We start from the raw sequence: 21,709 nt of genomic DNA, 5'->3' as shown, positions 1-21,709 counted from the left end.
GAATGCTCACGAAATTGGGGGTTGGGGTGCGTGAGGGCTCCAGCTGGGGGTGTGGACTCTGGGGAGGGGCTGGGGGTGCAGGAGGGTGATCTGCGCTGGGACTGAGGAGTTTGGAGGGTGGGAGGGGGATCAAGATTGGGGCACGGGAAGGGGGCAGGTTCTGGGCGGCGCTTACCTCAAGCAGCTCCCAGAAACAGCGGCATGTCCCCCTCCAGCTCTTATGCAGAGGTGCAGCCAGGCAGCTCTGCGCTCTGCCCTGTGTGCAGACGCCGCCCCTGCAGCTCCTGTTGGCTGTGGTTCCCAGCCAATGGGAGCTGCAGGGGCGGCACTTGGGGTGGGGGCAGCATGCAGAGCCCCCTGGCTGCCCCTACGCACAGGAGCTGGAGTGGGGATACCATAGAATCATAGAATATCAGGGTTGGAAGGGACCTCAGGAGGTCACCTAGTCCAACCCCATGCTCAGAGCAGGACCAGTCCCCAATTAAATCATCCCAGCCAGGGCTTTGTCAAGCCTGACCTTAAAAACTTCTAAGGAAGGAGATTCCACCACCTCCCTAGGTAACGCATTCCAGTGTTTCACCACCCTCCTAGAGAAAAAGTTTTTCCTAATATCCAACCTAAAACTCCCCCACTGCAACTTGAGACCGTTACTCCTCGTTCTGTCATCTGCTACCACTGAGAACAGTCTAGATCTATCCTCTTTGGAACTCCCTTTCAGGTAGTTGAAAGCAGCTATCAAATCCCCCCCCATTCTTCTCTTCTGCAGACTAAACAATCCAGTTCCCTCAGCCTCTCCTCATAAATCATGTGTTCCAGTCTCCTAATCATTTTTGTTGCCCTCCGATGGATATTTTCCAATTTTCCACATCGTTCTTGTAGTGTGGGGCCCAAAACTGGACACAGTACTCCAGATGAGGCCTCACCAATGTCGAATAGAGGGGAACGATCTGCTAGCAACGCCCCTACTTATGCATTCCAAAATGCCATTGGCCTTCTTGGCAACAACGGGACGCTGTTGACTCATATCCAGCTTCTCGTCCACTGTAACCCCTAGGTCCTTTTCTGCAGAACTGCTGCCGAGCCATTCGGTCCCTAGTCTGTAGCGGTGCATGGGATTCTTCCGTCCTAAGTGCAGGACTCTGCACTTGTCCTTGTTGAACCTCATCAGATTTCTTTTGGCCCAATCCTCTAATTTGTCTAGGACCCTCTGTATCCTATCCCTACCCTCCAGCGTATCTACCTCTCCTCCCAGTTTAGTGTCATCTGCAAACTTGCTGAGGGTGCAATCCACACCATCCTCCAGATCATTTATGAAGATATTGAACAAAACCGGCCCGAGGACCGACCCTTGGGGCACTCCATTTGATACCGGCTGCCAGCTAGACATAAAGCCATTGATCACTACCCGTTGATCCCGACAATCTAGCCAGCTTTCTATCCACCTTGTAGTCCATTCATCCAGCCCATACTTCTTTAACTTGCTGGCAAGAATACTGTGGGAGACGCTGTCAAAAGCTTTGCTAAAGTCAAGGAACAATACATCCACTGCTTTCCCTTCATCCACAGAGCCAGTTATCTCGTCATAGAAGGCAATTAGATTAGTCAGACATGACTTGCCCTTGGTGAATCCATGCTGACTGTTCCTGATCACTTTCCTCTCGTGTAAGTGCTTCAGAATTGATTCCTTGAGGACCTGCTCCATGATTTTTCCAGGGACTGAGGCGAGGCTGACTGGCCTGTAGTTCCCAGGATCCTCCTCCTTCCCTTTTTTAAAGATGGGCACTACATTAGTCTTTTTCCAGTTGTCTGGAACCTCCCCCAATCGCCATGAGTCTTCAAAGATAATGTCCAATGGCTCTGCAATCACATCCGCCAACTCCTTTAGCACTCTCGGATGCAGCGCATCCGGCCCCATGGACTTGTGCTCGTCCAGCTTTTCTAAATAGTCCCGAACCGCTTCTTTCTCCACAGAGGGCTGGTCACCTCCTCCCCATGCTGTGCTGCCCAGTGCAGCAGTCTGGGAGCTGACCTTCTTCGTGAAGACAGAGGCAAAAAAAAGCATTGAGTACTTCAGCTTTTTCCACATCCTCTGTCACTAGGTTGCCTCCCTCATTCAGTCAGGGGCCCACGCTTTCCTTGACTTTCTTCTTGTTGCTAACATGCCTGAAGAAACCCTTCTTGTTACTGTTAACATCTCTTGCTAGCTGCAACTCCAGGTGTGATTTGGCCTTCCTGATTTCACTCCTGCATGCCCAAGCAATATTTTTATACTCTTCCCTGGTCATTTGTCCAATCTTCTACTTCTTGTGAGCTTCTTTTTTGTGTTTAAGATCAGCAAGGATTTCACTGTTAAGCCAGCCAGGCTGGTCACCTGCCATATTTACTATTCTTTCTACACATCGGGATGGTTTGTCCCTGTAACCTCAATAAGGATTCTTTAAAATACAGCCAACTCTCCTGGACTCCTTTCCCCCTCATGTTATTCTCCCAGGGGATCCTGCCCATCAATTCCTTGAGGTTGTCAAAATCTGCTTTTCTGAAGTCCAGGGTCCATATTCTGCTGCTCTCCTTTCTTCCCTGTGTCAGGATCCTGAACTCAACCATCTCATGGTCACTGCCTCCCAGGTTCCCATCCACTTTTGCTTCCCCTACTAATTCTTCCCGGTTTGAGCAGCAGGTCAAGAAGAGCTCTGCCCCTAGTTGGTTCCTCCAGCACTTGCACCAGGAAATTGTCCCCTACACTTTCCAAAAACTTCCTGGATTGCCTGTGCACCGCTGTATTGCTCTCCCAGCCAATATCAGGGTGATTGAAGTCTCCCCTGAGAACCAGGGCCTGCGATCTAGTAACTTCCATTAGTTGCCGGAAGAAAGCCTCGTCCACCTCATCCCCCTGGTCCGGTGGTCTGTAGCAGACTCCCACCACGACATCACCCTTGTTGCTCACGCTTCTAAACTTAATCCAGAGACACTCAGGTTTTTCTGCAGTTTCATACAGGAGCTCTGAGCAGTCATACTGCTCTCTTACATACAATGCAACTCCCCTACCTTTTCTGCCCTGCCTGTCCTTCCTGAACAGTTTATATCCATCCATGACAGTACTCCAGTCATGTGAGTTATCCCACCAAGTCTGTTATTCCAATCACATCATAATTCCTTGACTGTGCCAGGACTTCCAGTTTTCCCTGCTTGTTTCCCAGGCGTCTTGCATTTGTGTAAAGGCACTTGAGATAACTTGCTGTTTGTCCTGCTTTCTTAGTATGAGGCAGGAGCCCTCCCCTTTGACGCTCTCCTGCTTGTGCTTCCTCCCGGTATCCCACGTCCCCACTTACCTCAGGGCTTTGGTCTCCTTCCCCCGGTGAACCTAGTTTAAAGCCCGCCTCACTAGGTTAGCCAGCCTGCTTGTGAAGATGCTCTTCCCTCTCTTCGTTAAGTGGAGCCCGTCTCTGCCTAGCACTCCTCCTTCTTGGAACACCGTCCCATGGTCAAAGAATCCAAAGCCTTCTCTCCGACACCACCGGCGTAGCCATTCGTTGACTTCCACGATTTGACGTTCTCTACCCAGGCCTTTTCCTTCCACGGGGAGGATGGAAGAGAACACCATTTGCACCTCAAACTCCTTTATCCTTCTTCCCAGAGCCACATAGTCAGCACTGATCCGCTCAAGGTCATTCTTGGCAGTATCATTGGTGCCCACGTGGAGAAGCAGGAAGGGGTAGCGATCGGAGGGCTTGATGAGTCTCGGCAGTCTCTCCGTCACATCGTGAATCGTAGCTCCTGGCAAGCAGCAGACTTCTCGGTTTTCCCGGTCGGGGCGGCAGATAGATGACTCAGTCCCCCTGAGGAGAGAGTCCCCGACCACCACCACCTGCCGCCTCCTCTTGGGAGCGGTGGTCGTGGAACCCCCATCCCTAGGACAGTGCGTCTCATGCCTTCCAATCAGTGGAGTATCCTTCTGTTCCCTTCCCTCAGATGTATCATCTAGTCCACTCTCCGCATTAGTACCTGTGGAGAGAACATGAAAACGGTTGCTCACCTGTATCTGCACTGCTGGTACATGGGCGCTCCTCTTTCTTCTTCTGGAGGTCACCATGCTGCCAAATTTCTTTACCGTCCTCCTGTCCCCGCTGCACAGCCTGCTCTGAATCTTCAGAACATTGTGCCTGTAGAAGCATATCCTGACGTCTGTCCAAGAAATCTTCAGTTTCTCTTATGCAACGCAGGGTCGATACTTGTTTCTCCAGATCTTGAACCTTTTCTTCCCAATATGGAGACCAGCTTGCACTTTGTACAGACAAAGTCGCTTCTGTCCTATGGAAGAAAGACAAACATGACACATCCAGTGCAGGTCACAACAGCTGAACGCTCCCCATCCATATTACCTTCCTTCTACGAGCTTCCTCAGGAGTTGTAGTAACTACTCAGAGAAGCCGGCAAGATGTAAGCCACAGTGGGCTCTCCCCAGCAAACTCCCTCTGTTAGCCTCTCTGCTGTCGCTGCTTCCAGGAGTCGTGCAGAGTGGGGCAAGATCCTGACCCTGCTCCCCGGCTGGAGTGCCGGAGCAGGGCAAGCCCCAGGCCCTGCTTCCCAGGGAGAGCTCAAGGGCTGGATTAAACCATCCTGGAGGGCCAGATATGGCCCCCGGGCTGTAGTTTGCCCACCTCTGTTCTAGGTGCTGTACAAACACAGAACAAAAAGACAGAATCCCTGACTCAAGAAGTTTACAATCTGACCAGGTACTTTTAGATTGTATTAACTTAATCTCAGCCGGGAAGGTGATTAAACCTAACAGGAGCTGAAGAATCCACCCCCTCCCTTGACGTCTTCAAATCCAAGACTAGATTCTTTCTGGAAAGTATGGCTAAAAAGACAAGTTATTGGGCCTCAATTCTATGGCCTGTGTTATACAGGAGGTCAGACTTGATGGTGTAATAGTCCCTTCTGACCTTGAAATCCTGTGAATCTAATTAGGGTTGTACCCTCTATATGTATGTCCTGCTGACACTCATGTTTAAAGTGTAACTTTGGGAAATTTTGGGGACTTTTGCAGAAAGTTAAGCTGAATGACTTGTTCTCAAAGTGACATTGTCCCTTCCCAATGTCTAACAAATTCTGCGTAAACGATAAAGTGGAATAAGGCCTTGAACCCCAGACTTTGTACTGTAGATGCAATAGGCATGTTTTGAAGTGTTCTAGCTGAAGAACATGTCAGAAAGCAGAGTTTTGACTTTTATCCTTCACATTAATGAATATTCAGCAGCATTTGTACTGTTTGCCTGCTAGCTAAGGTTCTTCTCTCCTTTTCAAGTTTTTTACTGTTTCTTGTTAGTAACTGCAATTTGCTGGGCTTGTATCTGTCTTGCAAATGATACATAAACATAAAGACTGCAGTTGTATAGTAATTATGAATCCCAATAGCTCTAGAGCTGCAGCCATCTCAAAAATACCTTGTCTGAGTGGCCACGTCTGTCTTTTAAATACTAAAATAGAAATAAATCTTTACCTAGTCTCATCCTTGTTCTTTCATTCAGACTTAAATCTATTGATGTTTTTATGTAAGCTAGGATCTTTGAAAACACCAGATGTGTTCTGAGGATAGCGTCTATATATTTATAGCTTTCAGTTTGAAAATCTGAAATGGAAGAAGAGAACTAAAGTTCCGGTCCTGTGGTGAAGGTATGGGATTTGCATGGGAGGGGAGCATCATGAAATAGGTTTCTTTTCCTAGCTCTGCCACTGATTCATTGCGTCGCTTTAGACCAGCGGTTCTCAAACTGTGGGTCAGGACCCCGAAGTGGGTCATGACCCCATTTTAATGGAGTCACCAGGATTGGCATTAGACTTGCTGGGGCCTTAGCTGAAGCCTGAGCCCCACCGCCCGGGGCCAAAGCCCAAGGGCTTCAGCCTTGGGCAGCGGGGCTTGGCTAACAGTCTCCGTGCCCGGGGCTGAAGCCCTTCGGCTTTGCACGCACGCTCCCCCCCCACTGCCCAGAGTGGTGGGGCTCAGATAGGCTCAGGCTGTGGTCCGCCCTCCTGGGGTCGTGTAGTAATTTTTGTTGTCAGAAGGGGGTCGCAGTGCAATGAAATTTGGGAACCCCTGCTTTAGGCAAATCACTTCCCCATGCTCTATTTCCCTATCTGTAGAGTAGGGAAAATGGTACTTGGGGCCTTTTAAAAAAAATCTATGAATTTGCCTTCCCTATTGAGAAGACATGTTTTGTTTTGGGAAACTTTTGGTTGTGGGGAGCAAAACTTTCTTGCCAGGTGTGGGATACCTTTTAAAAAACACTTTGATTCCAGCATACTGCAGATTAATTCAGCTTGTAACTCTCAGGTAGCAAGTGACAATAAGAGATTTCATGGCTGTGCAAGCAAATCAAATGGTTACATTTGTGTAAACCCTAAGGTGTGTAATGTGAAATGAGATTTCAGGCTGTGATGTTGAGAAGGGACACTTTAATTTAAGCTTGGATGCAGGGGAGGATTGTGCAGACCTAGGGCTTGTACCTCCTTTAAAAAAATTACTTAAATTTGACTTTTAAAAATGGCTTCCCTTAATTAAAAATAACATTTCCAGAGCTAGATCCTCAGCTGGTGTAAAATGGGCCAAGTTCTCTTGACTGCCCTGGTGTGTTACTGGCTCACAGTAGCTGAGGATCTGCCCCTGGAATCGTAAAGGTTATCCTCTAATGCTGAAAACTTTAGCTGACCATGTAGACCAGACAGAACTGTTTGCAGTACCAACACACTAAGTCTAAAATATTTTTTAATAATGCTGCAGGAGGTCCACACGAGCTAAAAAAGAGTAGTATAGCATGGGGCTAATTGGCATCAGAGTGACTTTTGACCTGTCTTGGAGTGAGACAATAAAAGATAGAGAAGGAATCAGAGGGCTTGGGTCAGTTCTTCTTCTTGTAGCTCTCAGCACTGGAACAGAACGGTGGTGTATCCCGCCGTCTTTCATCTACAGCAATTGCCCACTGGCAACTTCTCGATTTAGCTACAGTTGGGAAAAAAAAGGTTATGGCCATAAGAGAACAAAGGTATCTTTTAATTAGCACAGTCGTCAAGGTTGCTGGAACTGTAATTGTCAAACCGGAACAGAAATCTTCAGCATGTAAATGTCACTTTGCAAGTTGTGTATGTTGGGTGCCTTTGATTCTGAGTCTCTTCTCAGTAGATCTCAACACACTTGGACAAAGTGGATACTCAAGCATTTCCTGTCTCCTCTCTTTCTGTAGGATTTAGTAGCTAGAAGGAAGGGACACAGAAGATTTTGGCCATGGCCCCAAGAAAAAGAAGTGGACGGGGGATTTCATTCATCTTCTGCTGCTTCCGAAGCAACGACCATCCGGAGATCACCTACCGGCTTCGCAATGACAGCAACTTCGCCCTACAGACCATGGAGCCGGCGTTGCCAATGCCCCCGGTGGAAGAACTGGATGTCATGTTCAGTGAGCTTGTGGTGAGTGTTGCATGTTTCTTGTGGCAATGGGGTAGCGATTTTTGGGAGGGCACCACAGAAAAACATTGGGCCCCATCCTGCTCATGATATCCATGGCAAATCTCCCACTGACTTTAATAGGTGCAAGGTCAGGAGGAGTGACTTCAAATGAGCTTTTAATTGACAGGAACATCAGGGTTTGCTGCTGTCGGTGATTGGACGGCCCCCTGAGCCTTGAATTCCCATTGGATGCACCGGTGACTTCCAGCCATGCATGGGGAATTCCATTGGTTGATACAGAACTCCTGTAAAAGAGTATTACTCTCTCCCCACAGAACATGTGGAGTTTTGAGGCTCTTTTCATCTCAATCCTGGAAGAAAACCCACTCTAGTCAGTCTTTTTCCCCAGACCGCATTCTGTTCATGGTGGCTATTTCCTTTTCAGTATATTGCTTTGTTTGGGTCTGATGTGCCTGAGAAGTACTTATTCCCTGCCCTGTGGGCTCTAGTTCAGGCATAGATGATGCCATGAGCAACTGTAGTGCTTGTGAAGGAGAGAATCTAACCGTGCCTGAGCCAGGAGGCCAGAAGCATGTAGCATAGGCTGGCATGGCGGGTAACTCTCCACGCACGGCGCTGCCAGTGCAGCCTAGTTGGTCCTCACCTGCACCCCAGTCTTGGACCTCTCCCAAGGGCAGGCTGCCAACTGAGCTGAATTTTTTGATTGGTCTCATCCGTAGCCCTGTTTAAACCATCTCCTTGTCGGTTGTGATTCCCAGAGTGGAAGGGCAGGCTGTGGAGCAGAACCACTGGTAACCTGAAAAGGGACTGGAATGGTTGGGTGGGAAGCAGCTCGGTAGATGGAGCTTAGGCATCTTGGAGAGTTAGTGCTCTGGAAGTAGAAATGTAGGTAGCTGGCCCAGCTGAGAGCGGTCTCCCATTGCTCCATGGCTGCTGCTACATGGCATGACTGGCCAAGGGAGGACTGAGAGCACCGGCTGATCAGAAGAACAGATGGATCCATCCCAGTGCTGTGGCAATGCAGGTGGCCATGAGGCCCAAGCAGTAAATATGGACATGTCCTCTACTCCATACTAATAGTGTGTTCCTGTTGTTCCAACTGCTGCAATCTCCTCCTTCTCTGCAGCCCATGGGGATGTGGTAATCTCCCAAGTGGCATGTGGCTTCTTAAACTGTAATTTTGGGCAGCAGGAGTGAGGGCAGTGAGCATGAGGCTGAGGGCAGAATGGTGTTGTTTTGGTTCTTGTTCTGGTGCGACAGTGCCTATGCTAGGCTGCCTCTTGACAGGGCCCCACGGTATACTCAAAGCATCAATGATTCTTGTGCCCTGTATGCTCTGATTGGAAGGGGAAGGAAATAAAGTGCACGTAAACCCAAGCGTTAGCATTACAGCTGAGCGAAATTTGGAATTTCTGTCCCACAGGAAATGCCGACCTTTCAGCACTTGGTTTTTGTCCCAAATCAAAATGAAAAATTGAAATGTGGTTTTTTTTTTGTTTTTTTTTTGTGGAACAGAATTTTGCCCCAATTTTGACATTCCTGAAGGCAAAATGTTTTGGTTTTTAGTTTGTTGAACTGACTCAAAACTAAGTATTTCGGGTCAGTTCAACATTAATGGATTTTGCCATTGCGGTTTGTTACCTCATAGGAGTTGTATTTTGGGAGCTTAATGCACCCATTCTCCCATATGGGTCAGGCTTCTTGGACTGTATCTCCTGTCATGTAGCTTGGTCAGATGGGAAATCCACATTGCACTATGGGAGATGCAGTCTTCCAGGGTATTTGGCCCATAGGAGATACTGGGTCCTGTACAACAACTCCGATAAGGAAATATAATTTATTATTTTGTTGAACTGATTAGAAACATTTCAGGTTGGTTCAATAAAACAATGTCCAGGTTGAACCGACCCAAAACAAAATATTTCCATTTGATTTTCCTGATGGAAAATTGAAAACTTTCAGCTAAATCTAAATCTTCCCATGGAGCATCTTGATTTTGTGGAAAATGAGTTTTTTCCCTGGAAAGCCTTTCAATGGAAAATTCCTGGCCAGCTCTGGTTAGCATAGCCAAACTGAACGTAAGAGCGTGCTGTGATCCAGCGTCAGCTTCGCCATGCTAAGCCTACAGATCCATCGAGCAATGGGGGAGCCTCCCTGGAGAATCAGGGTTTGGAGGCTTATCAGAACCAATTAAACACCAGGCCTGGGGTTCATACGGAATCCCTGTCTACACAAGAGGCCCTGAGAGCTCTCCTTCCCACCAGCCCTGAAGGATATGGTGGTTTCTTTTTGCATGGAAAGACAGTCCTGCTATCTCTTCCAATGCCTTATTGGTGTATGGACCACTCTCTCCACACATGATTTTTAGGGAGGCAGTTACACTCCTCCTGGCTGGCCTCAGGTGATTAGGTGGTGTATAAGTGACTCCTCTCCTCCCTCTGCCCACACACGCTGCTAGGGAGCAGCCACTCCTTGCTGTCAGGTTTTTTGTTTTTCCCCTAACAGGCTGGGAGAATGAGCTCAAAATTCAGCCACCCCATACCCTAGAACTGTGTAACCAGTCGCAACACAACAGGTCTGCCTGAAATTCAAAGAAACCATGTGGAAACCCTGCAGCCAAGCTCCCACTTTTTGCTTCCCCCTCTCCCCATTACAAATATCTACAAGAAACTCTCAGGGATTTTCCCAGTGTTTGCAAGACTGTTCCGATTTCTCTGACATTTTGCAAACTCAAAAATAGGCAGATTTTCACCAGGGAGAGTTTAAAAATAAATACAAATGTTGCTACAAACCCTTTTGGCCAGCTCGTCTTGCTACACCCAGCCCCTTCGTCTTACTGCTCGCAGTAACCTGTCGGAGTTGAGTATTCGATTTCAGCATTAGTTAAATGATTTGGAAAATGTCCCACTGTTTCTGTATAAGCCCACTGTGTAACATTTGGAACAGCGACAGGAAAACCAGCTGGGGGTGTTGGGCTGATTTTACGCTTGCTGAAGCCTGACAGGGACTGAAAGGTGTGTCTTTAAAACCCTAGCAGCCCTGATGCTGCCACACAGTTCACACTCGACAACTTGGAACCGCTCTACGAGCGGCTTCTTCCCTCTGTTTGTTTAAAAAGACGTTTTGAATCCACTTAATTACTTTGGCAAACAGGGATGAGGTGATTTGAAATATGCAGAAAGAATCTTGAGGCTTCACGCATTGAAGTTGATGTTACGGCAGGCCTAGAGTTATAGGGTTTTTTCTAGGTTGTACTTGTTTATGCCATGTATCAGCGATGTGATACGATTTGTTTTACACTAGTACCCAGGGCCCTGTTGGGCTAAGCAGTGTGCAAACACTGGCTTTCTACAAATCAGCAAACATTAGTGTGAGAGGCTAGCTTCAAATGTACATTGCCAGTGCTTTAGCTCTTAATCTGTAAAGCATTCTCCTTGGGAGTTGGGTAACCGTCTAAAAACACACTCTCCCACGTTCAGCCCCCAGTTTGACTTGTGGAATCCTATTGTTATTGACGAGAGTAGCACCTAGAGGGTCCCCACCAAGATCAAAGCCCCAGTGAGGTTCAAGCTGTAGGTGTAAATTGCAGCTCAAGGAGCCCACCCCAAGCTAGCTCTGATCAAGCTAGCTCCCTAAAAGCAGAGTGTAGCCATGCTGGCACAGGCAGTTGGAGTGGCTAGCTGCCCCAAGTACATGCGTAGCGTCTCAGGTGTGCCAGGACTCAGGGCAGTGAGTCCCTCCTGTTGCGTGTGCCGCGGGTGGCTAGGCTCCACTTTTAGCACGCTAGCTCGATCAGAGCTACAGCAGGTATGTCTGCGTGAGCTGGGATTTATGCCTCCGGCTCAAAGGGCAGACCTACCCACAAAGAGGTTAAGTGACTTGCCCAAGATCACACAGGAAGTTGATGGCACAGCTTTAACACAGATCTGAGTCCCAGTCCAATGCATCTAACCATAAGGCCATCTGTCTTTGGCTCTTTCTAGCCATATTTCTCTGCTTTTTATTGTTGTAGACTGTGGGACCTCCATGAAGAATTGTTCCCCCCCACCCCCCGCAACTCACTCCCCCAAAAATAAAATAGAATTGGGATTTAAGCAATATATTATCTCAGATATTTTAGTCTGGAGACTTGGCAGTACCATCCAGGAGCTCTGATGATGAAATAAGGCTAGCCTTTTGTTCTTGGGTGGATCATACAGCAAGCACCAGTAGTTGCAAGTTCAGCAAACTCAGTGTTGCAAATCCCATTTATTCTCCTACCTAGTGTGACAAGTCTGCTTCCTTTGAGTCAGTCCTGGAAAACTTATCGGGGTTGGATGTTTAGGATGTGACTATTCATTTGAAAACCTGTCACATTCTTAACATGTGAGCAATCGGTGATAGTTCCAGAGCAAAGACCGAAGACCAGAGATTGTGCACTGAATGTGTGATGGAGGCGTCAGATGCACCTACCCCAAACTCGGGTTTGCCAAAGGCTTACCTTCTGCTGCCCACCGCACCCGCGGTCTTTAGTAATCTTGGGTGCAATCCAGTTGATTTTAGCTGGTGTACCGAGACTTCCACAGCGATGTTTGCTTTTGATCTAATGATACCCTGAACTGTCTCCAGACCTGTGGATATACAGATGTTTCTCTAGAGGAACAGCAACAAAACAGGGAGCCAGATTCTTTAGGTAGATTGTTAAGCTAATCAGGCCAGTGTCTAAACTTCTGCTCCTAGTGATCCTGACAGGAAGAGGACAATCCATACTGGCTACAAAGGGAAGTCTAGCAGACTGTGGCCTTTTTCTCTTAGAGAACATGAAAATATTGCAATTTTTGCTGGCAGACGTTCACTCTTCCCCTTCTTCCTTCCACACGACGTCAATGACTTTGCAGCTGGGAGTTGTGGGAATGCAGCTCCTATGGGCACCAGGCCCCATCTGAAAGAGTTCATTGTCTCTTGTTCTGTCAGGGCTTCAGTGACCCAGAGCCACCCAAGGAGGAGCAGCTGTGTGGACGTCGGCCTCCACAAAAGCAAAGTGTTCCATTACGAGTTAGCTGCTGTGTGCTTCACGGTTCCCTGGGAACTGTTCAGGTTGCTGGGACAACCTGCAGGGCTTTCCACGAACGCCGAGCTGGGTGATGCCACCAGCTTTGACTTTCAAATTTTGCTGAAAAATCCTTTCCATACTCTAACCAAAACAGTCCAATGTGTTCTATGAGCTCTAGACAGGAAGAGTTCACTTTCACTTGGACCTAATGATGAGGTGTAGCCCCAGCAGGCAACATTGGTTTGTTTTATACTGTTGCCCCTTTTTCAGCTACCTGAGTCCCACTGCTCACACCAGCATTGCCCCTCTGCCAAATGGTAGCAGAATTCTGGGGCCTTCCGGTTGGCTTCCCATTGGAAACCAGTGACATGGATTCTTGGTATATTCACACATACACTAGACCTGGAACAGAGGCAGTCGCCAACAGCATGCAGGCATCTCAGCCCACGCTCCAATGCATGGCTTCCAGGAGGCTCATCTTTCTCAAGAATTGCCTCCAAATACAGTGAAAAGGCAGAGAGTTTGCTCTCTGCTATCTTCCACAGCTTCTCTTAAAATGCTATTGCATATTGAGGCTAACAAAATATAGCATTTCTTCAAAGACTAAAATCTTGTTTGCACCCTAAGCAAAAGAATTTTCAAGTCTGTGTAACAGCACCATCTGGTAGCTTCTACCATAACAATACTTCACATTTCATGCCTACAACTAGTCTTTCCATGGACTCGGTGAATGATTGATTCCCTCACAGCTCCTTAGTACCTGCTGTTATGTTGAAGTTGGGGGAGGGATAGCTCAGTGGTTTGAGCATTGGCCTGCTAAACTCAGGGTTGTGAGCTCAATCCTTGAGGGGGCCATTTAGGGATCTGGGGCAAAAATTGGGCATTGGTCCTGCTTTGAGCAGGGGGTTGGACTAGATGACCTCCTGAGGTCCCTTCCAACCCTGATATTCTGTGATTCTATGATTTTAAAACATGGAGTGTGTTGTGTTGCACAACATCCCCCGCAGGTCAGGCAAGTATTATATGCACTTCACAGGTGGATAAAGGGAAGCACAGAGAAGTTAAATGCCATGCCCAAGGAAAGTCAAAATGAGTTGGTGGCAATAGATTGGAACTCAGGAGACCTGAGCCCCAATCACTAGATCAGTTCTCCAAAATATTCCCTAACACAGAGGCATTTTATTGTGGCTTGTGCTGAAGGCAGTGACAAGGGCACGGGGGGATAATGTAGTGTAAATTTTAATTACTGAATTTACTACGGCTGGCTGAAGATACTTCTCCCAAGGCACGACAGAAACAGCTACTGTTTGGCTTGTGGCTGCTGCAGCATGCTGTCCTTCCTGCACACAGTTATCTTAATAAAATTGTAAGAACGACTCCAGCCAGGCTGGGGTATGAGGACTGGATGCCGTAGGTGTTATGTCCCTGCCCTGCATTGGGAATCGGATGATGCTCTCTCAGCTGCTGCTAAATGTGGGCTGTGAATTGCCTGAAGAACAACTTTTTGTTTATCATTTTCTTTTGGGGTTGCACCGCAGAGCGTTGGCTAAGGCAGGGCCCCAATGTGCTAGGCGCTGTACATACGGCTAGCAAGAGACCGTCCCCACACTGAATGCTTCACCATCAGGAAAACTTGCAAGTCTTGGTGCTGTTCTGTGGATGTCACTTTGGCTTCCCCCTCAGGGCAGCAGGGAGGCAGCTGGTGTTTGAAGACTGGTAGGCTGGGGAGGAAGCCCAGCTGAGAGGTAGCAACACAATGGGACACAGTTACCAGCAAGGGTTACCAGATTCCCAGAGTGTCTGCTGATGAAGGTTTAACCCTCCCCCGTTAGATAGCAGGATTGACTCTCACAACCTGTGTGACGGTCCCTTCATCCTCTGTCTGTGTGTCTTCTCCTCACTCTGAGCTTTTTACGTGGTGTCAGATGTGTTCGCTGCAGAATTGGTTACAGCAACACTATCGTCCCATAAGTAAAATAGCAACACGCAAGATAACGGGCTGATTTAACCACCTGAGTCTTCAAACAAGCTGGTGATCTAGGTTTGCATTGTTTCCCAGTGGGGTACCTCATGCCTGGGGCAGGCTGTGTGAAATCCATTGTATTCTGTTCAGCATCTTCTCCATTGTTTTAGTTAGAAGTGGTTGCCAAGGTACTTGGGCCCAGATCTTCAAGGGTATCTGTCCCTTCTGCTCACGTGTCCAGTGAGCTGCCTCGTGTGTCTGAAGGTGTGGTAAAGAGGTTCCAAGCAGAGACACTGTAGCTTCTGATGTAAGGCATTTTGCTCCCCAACCTTTGTTAAATGGGCATGGGGGAGAAAAAAACTAGTCCGCTTCCAAGAGCAGGTGATTCACCACAGTTGCACGTTGAGAAGTATTCCAAAGCCTCACTCGCTGCCAAGCCCTGCATCAGGCTGGCTCATTTTTCCAGCTGATGAAATCCAAACACTCAGAGGGATTTTCCAAAATGCCTCAGTGACTCAGGAGGACACGTCACATCTGAAGGTTGATGAGACGTTTACTTCTAAATCACTTTGCTTCTTTTGAAAATCCCACTCACTGCTCCCTATGGGGCCAGCTACTGCCACTCCTTGGTCAACCAGGAATTCATCCAGAGCAGTGTTTTTTTCCCTCTCACACTTCTACATCCCAAAAGTTGCGGAGCGCTGGGCAGGGAGACCTGCATCCCGAGCTCCAGTTGGCCTGGGTGGAACAGACCCTTAATTGCAAAGAATCGTTGATATTCTGAGTTATTTGTGACCGCATTAAGCGGTAATCTACTGGAGGGGAAGATATGTTCTCTGACATGGCGCAATTTCTAGCTTCCCCTTCTGTAACACTGAACTTTGCTACTCCATTCAGATGCATGATGGATCAGTTGGAATGAGAGATGCTTTTTATTAATAAAAAGCTGTTTGTGGTTCTAATATGCGTTTGTTTTGATATACTTGTAACATTTCTATTCTTCAGTGTAGTGTGTTAGAGATTTGACTTTCAATTATCCTACTATGTGTAGGAAAGAACATCCCAAATCATTGAGATTAACACTGCATTACCGTTTAAACAGCCCATCGTGTTTATATTGCACTGTTTGTACTACTCTGTTCCTACTGTACGTGATGGTCCTAAAATGTATAATCACGGTTTTTAATCCTGGGATTTCATATGACTTTGCGAACACTGCGTGGCTAAGCCTACATGCCATCACTGAACAGCAGCCAACAAGATGGACACTCCATGCATTTTAATAAGTCAATCGTGTGAAGGCTTCTGTTTTGTGCGACCCATTTTGATTACTGTGGTTTTATTTGCACTTGCGACTTTGAGCACTTTTGAAGGATTTCCACTCTCCGTGTTTGCCATGTGTTTGTGCAATGGGGCATCTGCTGAGGCTTCACATTCTGCATGTATAGATGACTTCATAGGGAGGATGAGAGAGAGGGAACAAACCTCATGGGATAGATGTTAGTCATGTAACTTATTGAGTGACTGGAAGGCACTCAGATGCTATCACGATGAGGGTGATCTTATGTGGAAAAGAATGGAGTCTTTGAATCCAAGGGCCTAGTTGTATACTTGTTCATAGTATCTTTAAACTCTGATCCCAGAGCAACTAACTACTCATGGGAAAACTGTTGAAGCTTCACTTTTTGAAGTAATACACTAGTTGCAACATTACTGTGTATGTAAAACTTTAGCAGATCAATAATTCATGGCTTTCCTCTGGGGACTCTGAGAATGGCAGCCCTCCCTCCTAGCCACTAGCCCCTTAAGCACTTAGTTATTTGGTGTTTATCTTTTAATGATTATGAACTCGGTACAGCAGTGGGCATGCTAATACTTGTAAATTAATAGTTTTTTTTAAAGCTGCATTAGCAATCCATTAACTTCACTAAGCGTTCAAAATGCTGTTTAGAACTCAGGATTGTCAGTAGAAGTAACTTAGAAATTAGAAGGTGACGTATCAAACACTGTATGTGTTAATAAGAAGGGCAACTGGGAAATTAATTATTAATTGAGATTGTAATTAAAATTGATCCTGCTAGTAAATGATTTCGCTCTTTTTGGTTTCTGTTCTTTTTAGTTTCTGGTTAGAGTGTGAATTTTTGCCGATGCAGAAGACATGGCATTCAGGCAACAGCTGATGCATCAGACGCAAGGCAAAGCTTTCATATTTAAAACTTACATGCAAATGAATGCTATGGGCATAAGTGCTGTTCCTAGCCACATGGTCACTGCACTACCAGGAATTTCATGATGTTGAGATCCCCTTAGTCTGAGAAGAGCCTATGTAAGACAAAATTTTATTCTAAAGTTATTTAAAATATGTCCCGTTCAAAAATGGAGATGTATTTATTGCACAAATCAAATGGAGCTATGAGAATAATATTTGCCCCATTGGGTTGGATTCTGTGGCCCTCATGGGTCTAACTTCCATTTGTGTACAGTGGATCCTCTGGTTGGGTCTGCTGCATACTTATTCCTGAGAAAAGTCACATGGGTGTTAGGAGACCCAATGGAGGTCAGAGAATCCTGTGACGTTGCTTTTTTGCAGAACGAGGGTTTGACTTTGGTGTCTTGGTAATAGTGTGTAAATGACCACAAAAATAGCTTCAAGTACCCCCATTTTTATGAAGTCTTTCTTTATGGTTACTCTCACTTAAGTTATTCCCTCAAGGGGACAGGAATTGGGGTCATTTTGATTGTTACTACTTGAATTACGGTAGCACCGAGGGTCTTCAACAGAGATCAGGACACCATTGAACTAGGTGTTGCACATATACACCCTGAGAGGCAGGTGGAAGGAAAGATTATATTTCCCATGTTCTAGATGGGAAGCTGAGGCAAAGAGAGAGTAAGTGATTTGCCCAGGGTCACACAGGGGTTCTGTAGCAGAGCCAGGAACTGAACCCAGATCTTTTGAGTCCTTAAGCACAAAACCAGCTTCCTTTCAAATGTAAACTCACTTCTTGTGGGGAAAAATCAATGGCTGGTTCATGTGTTTTCTTAAAATCACTCCAGGAGGATACTGCAATGCAAAGACTACTTCAATGGGATGCCCAATTCCCGCTCATTAAATACCAACCACTTGGACAGCTGGGTTTTGCTTGTTCTCCTTCCAAAAGCTCATGAGCTAGGGATTGCTCTGTATTTGTGATCTATATAGTTGTTTGTCTTTCTCTGCTCCACCTGTCACTCGCTAGGTAATAACCCCATACTTGTTTCTCCCACCTTTATGTTTTACGCAATTGCGAGTAATCTCTTAAACATATGTTTTGATCGGTAACTGTCTGATCTAGAAGTCACACACCTACTCATCTAGGAAATGAGAAATTTCTGCCCACACACGTTCTACAGACTGGAATAAAATAATCCCGTGCGACGCTCTATCTCAGCTGAACTGTTTGTGCAGTGGCAATGTCTGTTACTGCTACCAAAACAGCACGCAGGCAACCCTTGGTGTAAGGGCCTCGCTCTGTCAAGCCTGTAATTTTGTGAAGGGACCGTATTCTAATACGGTGTGAACACCGGTCGCCGGTGGAAGGCAAGCAAGGAAACGTTTGCTTCAGAGGAAAACAGCTCCAAGGTGGAAAAATGACACATTCTACCCGTGAAGCGGCTTCCATGCTGTGTACAATAGAAGAGGAGTGTAAGCGGTGTGTGTCTGGATAGCTTGGTCACCAGCGCATCACTCGTAGGCTTACACGTACACAGCAGCTGGGAGGTGTGAATCCCAGCCCGGGAAGATGTGCACGTGCTAGCTCCTCTTGAGCGAATGCTGTAAAAATAGCAGCGTGGCCTCAGTGGTGCGGGTGGTGACTTGGGTTAGCTGCCTGAAAACGTACCTAGGATCTCTGGTGGGGTTGTAGTCACGGGGCTAGTCTGACCTGCCACCTGTGCCGCCGCAACCATGCTGCTATTTTCCGCACGCTAGCTCAAGTAGAACTGACACATTTATGTCTTACTGAGCTGGGAATTGCACCTGCTAGCTGCAGTGTAGATGTACCCTTAATTGGAGGGTCCCGGGTTCAGGTCCCTCTTCGAGCACACATGCCTCTGGTGCTGGCCATTGTTGGAGACAGGAGGTTAAACTAGGTGGACCGTGGGTCTCATCCACTCTAGCTATTCCTGTTCCTACCTGCTCGGGTTTTGTACTGTGTTCCTCATGCATTAGTAAGGATTACAGGCAAGAGTGAATGGAGAGAGGTATTGCTTTGCTGTTAGTGTGGCTAAGAAATAGCCTGAGCAGGGAGAAGTTTTGCTAAAAATCATTCTTGGCTTTCCTCCAGATCGTTTTTGCAGATTCAGAGGAAATACCATGATGGAGTTGTGATACCAACTTCATGTCCAGAGAGTTGGGTAAGTTACCATAAGGTCTGTAAAAAGAACAGGAGGACTTGTGGCACCTTGGAGACTAACAAATTTATTAGAGCATAAGCTTTCGTGAGCTACAGCTCACTTTATCGGATGCAAAGGGTCTGTCTGTCTGTGTGATGCTTTTGCCAGGAACAGATCAGGAATGCTCTTCATAACTCCTTAAGTTAGTAAATAATCTAGCTAGAAATGTGTTAGATTTCCTTTTGTTTGTTGGCTGGTAAAATAGCTGTGCTGAATGGAATGTATATACTTGTTTTTGTGTCTTTTTGTAACTTAAGGTTTTGCCTAGAGGGATTCTCTGTTTTGAATCTGATTACCCTGTAAGGTATTTACCGTCCTGATTTTACAGAGGTGATTCTTTTACTTTTTCTTTAATTAAAATTCTTCTTCTAAGAACCTGATTGCTTTTTCATTGTTCTTAAGATCCAAGGGTTTGGGTCTGTGTTCGCCTATGCAAATTGGTGAGGATTTTTATCAAGTGTTTCCCAGGAAAGGGGGTGTAGGGCTGGGGGGATATTTTGGGGGGAAGACGTCTCCAAGTGGGCTCTTTCCCTGTTCTTTGTTTAACACGCTTGGTGGTGGCAGCATAGGGTTCAAGGACAAGGCAAAGTTTCTACCTTGAGGAATTTTTTAACCTAAGCTGGTAAGAATAAGCTTAGGGGGTCTTTCATGCAGGTCCCCACACCTGTACCCTAGAGTTCAGAGTGGGGAAGGAACCTTGACATTCTATGCATCTGATGAAGTGAGCTGTAGCTCACGAAAGCTTGTGCTCTAATAAATTTGTTAGTCTCTAAGGTGCCACAAGTACTCCTTTCTTTTTGCGAATACAGACTAACACGGCTGCTACTCTGAAACCTGTCATAAGGTCTGTGGAACCAGACGTTGTACATTGTATCCAGTGTCAGTGCCGTTCAGTCCAGTCTCTCTGACCCCAAAGGTAGTCTTCCTCAGAGCACCATGCAAAGAAAGGGAATCACAATTCCCCTGGCCCTAAGGCCTTGTCTACGCTAGAAAATTAGGTTGCTTTAACTACATCTGTCAGGGGCATGAAAAGTCAACACTCCTGAGTCGCAGCATTAAGCTGACCTAAGTCCCTGTGTAGATGGAGCTAGGTCAACAGAAGAATTCTTCCATCGACCTAGCTACCACCTCTCGGGGAGGTGGATTACCTACGCCGATGGTCGAATCCTTCCCATCTGCATAGGTTGTCTCTACACTGAAGTACTACAGTGGTGCAGCTGTGCCGCAGTAGAGTTTTAAGTGTGGACAAACCTTAGACACCTACGCCACTACCTTCTTTAAGATTGGGGCAAAAGCTTCCCCCTCCACAGGGCACCCCAAAACGGAATACCCCATCTTTACTAGCCTTACAAATTGGGTTGTCTTAAAGGCAAAGGTTAGCTCAGGCGTATAGCCTAGACATGAAGCTGAATGTGAGCACAGCTACAAAGAATATTAGTTGAGCAAGAGGGGACTTGCATATTATAACACCAGCTGCTGCCAGCTTGTGCTAAACATCTCACTAAGGAGCTGAATCACAAGATCCAGAAATTCCATCCTCCAGGGATGTCTCTTTGCTTTGTACAGTCTGTGAGTTAAAATCACACTTGTCTTACGGGGCGGGAGTGTCAAAAACAACAGAACCAGGAGTTCTGGGCTCTTTCAATGGAAATATCCCTGTACAGAGGTAGAAGTTTAGGGGTCCAGGGCTGTACGAAAACCAGGCTTTCCTGTTCGCCCTAGAACAGCCACCTCTTGTATCCAAGGAACCCAGTTTCACATTATATCAATGTCCAAAACCAATTGGGAGCTGCCCCTTCCTCTGGCACAGCTGTAGTCCTGCGTACACAATAAGCAAAGTCTTCTTTGGCTGCATCTGTCCAGTCCTGCGTGCATAGCTGTTCATCTCAGTGATGTTTCAATAACACTTGTTTTATTCCCTGTTAGATCCTCCAATGTATCTCTGGTGGTACACAGCTGGGCACATCGAGCTGGGCAATTTTTGAGCAGTTTACTGCAAAACCAATCATTCATGAGTACAAAACCAGTTGAACATGGGTGCTCCCATTAGGCATCTAAATCCATATCTGTACACCTAATAAATTGGCCTGATTTTTTTCTTTTTTCTTTTTAGAGGTGATGAGTCCTTGCTGCTCCCTTGAGTTCTGCGGCACTGGGGGTTCTTGGCACCTCGTAACAACCTGGCCACTTATTAAATGTATAAATACAGACTTGGGTTCCTGAAACTTCACTTATTGCAGTACAGGACAGACACACCAGGTGCAGTCATTGCCCAGAGAAGCTTATGGTCTGTTTGATTTATGATATGTATTAATCTCCAGAAATATCGGTCTTTCACAGTAACAGATCATCAATAAGACAATAGTTACTATTTATTTGGTTTTCAAAATGAGCCTGTAACTATAAATATTAAGAGGATTTAAAGTGAGGAGCCCATGTTCCCATAATACAGCCACAGTCCAGCTAGGATGTAAAATTTCACTCTTGGGTTCAGTAGCTTGCAATGGACTGCTGTTTTCAGAGTGGTTGGTGCAGTAATCCGCGCTTTGCCGGTACCGGGTGTTTGTTCAAACAGCAAGAAAAAAGTTTCCATTTGACATCAGCAAAGAGGTCACAAGAGGCAATGCATTTGCTTAAAGGAAGGAGAGGATTAGATGGGGTGCAGAGGGAAAAATGCTGATTGCAACTTTCCTCCACACTGCAGCATACTTGGGTAAATCAAATGGATGACCTCTGAGAAGAACAACTGGAAAGAAACAAAAACGTGGGTGGGACCTCCAAGAAAGAAGTAAATGCAGACTTCAGCCAGTGTGTGTTT

At 46.6% G+C, this 21,709-nt stretch overlaps 1 protein-coding gene across 2 annotated transcripts in view; it reads left to right on the top strand.

Annotated features, from left to right (window-relative positions):
* DAAM1 (dishevelled associated activator of morphogenesis 1) overlaps positions 1–21,709 on the top strand; it is a 188,772-nt gene that overhangs the window by 59,948 nt on the left and 107,115 nt on the right. For both annotated transcript variants that reach the window (XM_074956423.1, XM_074956422.1), the window contains exon 2: positions 7,239–7,462. In XM_074956423.1, coding sequence (XP_074812524.1) covers positions 7,280–7,462 — 183 coding nt within the window. In that variant the 5' untranslated portion in view covers positions 7,239–7,279. The remainder of the gene's footprint in view (positions 1–7,238; positions 7,463–21,709) is intronic.

This window comes from Natator depressus, chromosome 6 (genome assembly GCF_965152275.1).
Source record: "Natator depressus isolate rNatDep1 chromosome 6, rNatDep2.hap1, whole genome shotgun sequence".
Lineage (NCBI taxonomy): Eukaryota > Metazoa > Chordata > Testudines > Cheloniidae > Natator > Natator depressus.
The sequence above is the reverse complement of the archived record's forward strand: the minus strand, read 5'-3'. Positions and strand labels throughout refer to the sequence as shown.